Below are 6,000 nucleotides of genomic sequence, written 5' to 3'. Positions count from 1 at the left end.
TACCCCTCCTAACTCCCATTTCTGCCTCTAATATGTCTCTGACTATACCTTCATGCAACCTACATCCTTAACTATTTGCGAACAATAGTCCAATCTAGGCCTGCATCTAACCCTCCTAACTCCCGTTTCTGCCTCTAATATGTCTCTGACTAGACCTTCATGCTTGAGAAGGTGTCCTTCCAACCTATCACGCCTATTTCTTGTTGACTTCCTTAGAGTCCTCTGTTCTTCTATTCCTTTTAATACCTCTTTATTTCTAACTTTCTCTATCCATGATATTCTCATCATTCGCCTGTAACACAACATTTCGAACGCTTCTATCCTTTTCTTTTCCGCCGCGCCCACTGTCCATCTTTCTCACCCGTACAGCGCCGCGCTCTAAACATACACCTTTAACAACCTTTTTCGAATTTCCAAAGTAACCGTTCGCGAGTATAGAAGTGAGTTCTTCTTATTGAAGGCGACTCGATCCTGCGCTATCCTCTCCTTCCGTCCTGACTTATCTAACTTACTAGATACCTGAAATAGGTCACTTTTTCTAATCTTTCGTCTCCTATCTATATATTCGCTCTTTCCCTACTTTTTCTTCCTTTGCATACCAGCATTTTTGTTTTACTTTTATTTATTTTCATACAGTACTGTTCAGTCCATATCGATCAATATCTATGAATGTTGACTATAACGCGTACACCGTACCATAACAACTCGCTTTTTCGGAACATATTTGGCTTGGTCAAAACTGCTGATGACAACTAATGAGCTCGAATCCCCCTTCCTTCGCCCATAGGCACTTGAGTATCTCTGTACTTCTTCATACATAAAGTTTGGACCCGTTTTAAAATGATTTGTGGTACGATAAATGAATGAGATAAATTTGTTTATTGTTTGAGACAAGAAAAGAAAAAGAATTCATTAGAATAGGTATTTATTCGTTTTTGAATATTCACGAGAAATATAATAAGACACTGAAAGGCGTCTAATAAATAGTACCAATTGATAAATAAAATCATTACCTACCGTTATCTTCGATTTAAACGAACTCTGTTGATAATGTGTACACAAAAAATACTTTTACGAGGTGGAAAAGCGCAAAACAATTATCTACACGTGTGTACGAGTCGCTTTAATAGTAAGTCCCACCTTCTGTAAAATGGAAATGTTATAAATAATAATTTCTCTGGCCAAGTTCTCACTCATTCATTGTATCTGCGGCTTCGTATCAAACCATACGGATACGTACGACTAACTGGCCGTCAAATGTGACGGGCGCTCGGTTTACAAAAGTAGTGAATAAGACATTCTAAAGATTTAGTGACAGAATTCAGTACAAGTACATACAAAACTAAGTTAAATAAGCCAAGGTGTCGCGGTTGACTAGACAATATACTTACCTGTATTTAAAAAAAATTAGTTGAGTTTTTATTGTTTGTTAATGCTTATATAAAAGTAAACAATGCTGACTGGATATAAAAAAACCATCTCAGAATGTAAGTATTACATCTCATACAATTATTGTAATACGGTTTTTAAAATTGGTTTATAAGTGGAACATTATTTTCTTCAGCAAGATCGTTAAAGAAATAATAATCGATTTTCTAAATTTTCAGCTGACTTTAATTTACTTTGCTTATCATTTCAATATAAATGAATTCTTAAAAACAATTTCTGCAGTAAGACAATTTACCTTAAAGTCAGTATAATTTAATGTTGTTTTACGTAACTACATCTACGACCATAAAGGCGTTATCTAAAACTCCAGCCGATGTGTATTTTAACGCAAAATAACAAATTGGAATCTAAAACTCTGAGGTTCAGAAAAATTGTTTCTGTTAGCCGAATTTTCGATAATTTTACACACTTTTTTCTACTGAATTTTTAGATTTAAGAAGAACGCATGTAAGAAAATTTTACATATGCTTTCTATTAAATTCAGTTATCAATTTTCATCAAAAGGAGAAATAACAAACAACAAATCTAAATAACATCAAGTATTTACGAGTGGTGTAGTAAAATATTGAGGCCTGAAGAGATAAGGAGTATGAGCCTCAAATAGAATAGTTAACTTATTATTAACCTGTATCTATACTACTTAATTTTAACCGTTTCTTCTCGATTAGTTTCCGGATAGAGCATTAGAATGCCGTTCGTATATACAGACTGTATCCGAATCCTTTAGAGTAAAATATAGGTAATCGTTATCCATATCCGTCAGGTAATTCGTAAATACTTTTTATCATTCCACGGAAACAATTCATTATTCCTGCACTAAGTTTATCTACTCAATAACTCGATAATACCTTCCCGCGTTCTTTGATGATTCTCCGATAGCTAATGTGCACAACTAAAGTAATCACTCACAAGTATAACGGTTGATTGAGATTGAAGTTGAGCGTGTGAGATTGTGTCTAGAAAATGGTGTCTAATGCGAAGTTCAAAGTACAAACCGGAAATAGATATTATTATATTCATGAAATCTTAGCTTCAAGTAAGAGATCACAACTTAAAGTATTGAAGGGTAGAAGGTGGTTGATTCTAAGTTTGCGTAGGGACACACGTTTAAGGGAATGTTACTAAATTGTAAGGGAAAAAGTATCCGAGTTTGTTATCCGAAAAATATATCCACGCCTGTTATCCGAAAAACATACCCGTATCTGTTATCCGAAAAATGTGTCGGGTGCAGGTATTCAAGATACATTTTACAACTAAAAGCATCCATATCTTGTATCTGACAGGTATGTAAGCGCTAATTTTGGTATACGTAACCGATATCAGAATTATTTTATCACTTTTCGAACCCATCCCTGCTATATTAACTGTTAACCTCTTACTACTTAAGCGACCGTACCTTTGTAAAATGACGGTTGCAACATTGTGAATGGCTATTTGAAAAGGTAATCGAACTAAACTGAAAATAGCGCAAATGTTAGAATGCCAAATTCGGAATTAAAATCGAAAAATCCGAAATGGTTGACTGGAAGAAGACCTATCAATAGTCATTCAAAAAAAAAAATTTAATCGGGTTAGGCTGAAATTAGATATGTACAAGGGTCTTAGAGCGTGTAATTTGCTGGTATAACGATATAAAATAGATCAAAAATGGCGGTTACAATATTATGGTGGTTCAGTTAAAAATTATTTCCGCCGCGCCTACTGTCCATGTTTCGCACCCGTATAGAGCAACGCTCCAAATATACACCTTTAACTATCTTTTTCGAATTTATAAATTTACCGTTCGCGAGCATAAAAGTGACTTCTTTTTATTTTTTTTGAAGGCGACTCGACCCTGCGCTATCCTCTGCTTTATATCCCTACTACTCCTTCCGTCCTGACTTATCTGACACCTAGATACTTAAAATCGGTCACTTCTAATTTTTCATCTCCTATCTTTATATACGCTCTATCCTTACTTGCGTACCGGTATTTTATTTCATTTATTTTATAAGATACTTATTCCAAAATCAGAAATGATATAGATAGTAGGTATAAATTATCAAGAAAGCGAATAACAACAATACACTAATATACTAATTAGTAACCGAACAAAATAAAGAGCCACATTATTTCCTGAAATATACGACATGCAATAGGTAAATACTTACAAATGCCTTCTGCCATCCTTTCTTGTAATTGATAATGTAATATATCTCCGGTAAATGCAATTTAAAGCTTTGTTCAGAATATTTTGAGAGTCCGGTTGATTTAGAACACTTTTTAAAGATACGGGTGATATTTTGAGATAGGCGTGGTTGAAAAATTCCTCACTTTCACCAAATTATGCAAATAAATGTGTCTGAACGTCAATGCATGTAAAACGCAAGCATTTATTATTGACTTCCTTATCTTTAATAACATATAAAAAGACCCAAAAAGTAATCCAATTACTTATCGATTAATCCTTACTTAAAAGTTAAAACTATTTTTAACATTAACAATTTAATGTAAATCCGTCACAAATTGAGTGTTATTGAAAACATGGTCATAAAAACAAGTGCAAGGTGTATAACAGAAATTGTTGCGGTCGCTGATGCGGTTATATCAATTTCAGATTCGTTTTCTTGAACAAAAACATCGTTAAGCGGATTTGGATGAAAAACCGGTTGAACTGTTAAAAGAGACCCATTATATAAGCAAATCAGGTTACGCATAAACTATGCGTAAATGGTTAGGTACAGTTATTATCTATGTACTACTTCTAATATACTTACGTAGATTAAGCAAACAGTTATTAAAAACAAGTATTAATTTTTACGAATTATATAGGTACTCTGCATTTACAAAAAGTGAACGGCTCTAATGATAATATGGTGTCGTCCCAACTACGTAAATAGATATAGCTTTAAATAAAATGGAAGTGGTCCTGACAGATCAGTACTGTATGAAAATAAATAAAAGTAAAACTAAAATACTGGTATGCAAGGGAAGAAAAAGTAGAGAAAGAGCGAATTTAAAGATAGGAGACGAAAAATTAGAAGAAGTGGTTGATTAGATACCTAGGAAGTCAGATAAGTCAGGATGGAAGGAGTAGTAGGGACATAAAGCAGAGGATAGCGCAGGGTCGTGTCGCCTTTAATAAAAAGAAGTCACTTCTATGCTCGCGAACGGTTAATTTAGAAATTCGAAAAAGGTTGTTAAAGGTGTTTGTTTAGAGCGCGGCATTGTACGGGTGCGAAACATGGACGGTGGGCGCGGCGGAAAAGAAAAGGTTAGAAGCGTTCGAAATGTGGTTTTATAGGCGGATAATGAGGATATCGTGGATAGAAAAGGTTAGAAATGAAGTGGTATTGGAATGAATAGGAGAACAGAGGACTCTATGGAAGTCAATAAAAAATAGCCGAGATAGGTTGATAGGACACCTTCTCAGGCATGAAGGTCTAGTCAAAGACATTAGAGGCAGAAACGGAAGTTAGGAGGGCTAGATGTAGGCCTAGATTGGACTATTGTTCGCAAATAGTTAAGGATGTGGGTTGTCCTAGTTTTAGGGAAATGCGAAGTTTAGCTCAGGATAGGAAAGAGTGGAGGTACGTGTCCAACCAGTCTTAGGACTGACGACCTTATGATGATGATTCGCGTACAGCATTGCTACCGGTCATTATTATTCCATCTAAGAAACATTTGTACCACTTGCGTACAGTTCATATTCTTCATCATCATAAGGTCGTCAGTCTTAAGACTTGTTGGACACTCACCTCCACTCTTTCCTATCCTGCGCTAATTCTCGCAATTCTCTAAAACTAGGACAACCCACGTCCATAACTATTTGCGAGCACTAATCTAATTTAGGTCTACCTCTACCCTCTAAAGCTAGAATGGCCTCCCGCGTTCCTCTGTTTCTTCTAAATTAGGACTTAAATATTTAAATATGTTATGGACTTTTATACATAACTAATGTTTTCCAATGGGCAGTTTTCCTATAAGCGAAAAGCCTAAGCTGTGGTTTTTACGAACTAAAGAAGTTTTACGCCTTTTTGGCTTTAGTGATCTCATTAATTTGTCCAAAAGAACCGCCAACGTTTCGCTTAAGTTGTTGGGCATTCTCAAAGCTCGTTTTTTAAGTTAAATAGAATGTAATGCAGATGGACTACCCATTATGTGACGATGTATGTTCAACAATAAAAATAATTGAATTGTTGTATAAATGAAGCAATAAATGTATTAACTAACGTGCACAATTACTTTAAAATCTTCGAACAAGTAAAACAGTAAATAAATAAAGTACACTGTGGTTACACTCAGACACTACACTTAAACAATAAAAAAATTTCCCGCATCGTATAAAATTATATTACTTATTTAATGTAACAAGGAATAATGAAAAATATAATTAAATTAGTTGATGAGAGACTTTAGTTTTTCTGAAAAATAATAAACATAAAATAAAGTAAGGACATACTTCCCGACATAAAAGCAAAAGTTAAAAATTTTACATAATATGGGTACTATGCTTATTTTCAAACTTAGATACACCAAGAAGAACTAGATTCGTCATCTTTTCTTGAATAG

At 34.4% G+C, this 6,000-nt stretch overlaps 1 protein-coding gene across 1 annotated transcript in view; it reads left to right on the top strand.

Annotated features, from left to right (window-relative positions):
• Nucleotides 1-1,117: 1,117 nt before the first annotated feature.
• The window catches only part of LOC108735950 (putative inorganic phosphate cotransporter), a 72,176-nt gene continuing 67,293 nt past the window's right edge, over nucleotides 1,118-6,000 (top strand). The window contains exon 1 of the mRNA XM_025981423.1: nucleotides 1,118-1,487. Within this exon, the coding sequence (XP_025837208.1) occupies nucleotides 1,454-1,487 (34 nt within the window). The 5' untranslated portion in view covers nucleotides 1,118-1,453. The remainder of the gene's footprint in view (nucleotides 1,488-6,000) is intronic.

The sequence above is a fragment of the Agrilus planipennis genome, unplaced genomic scaffold (genome assembly GCF_000699045.2).
Source record: "Agrilus planipennis isolate EAB-ADULT unplaced genomic scaffold, Apla_2.0 scaffold60, whole genome shotgun sequence".
NCBI classification, from domain to species: Eukaryota; Metazoa; Arthropoda; class Insecta; order Coleoptera; family Buprestidae; genus Agrilus; species Agrilus planipennis.
Note: the sequence above shows the minus strand (reverse complement) of the source record. Positions and strands in the feature narration are given on the sequence as shown.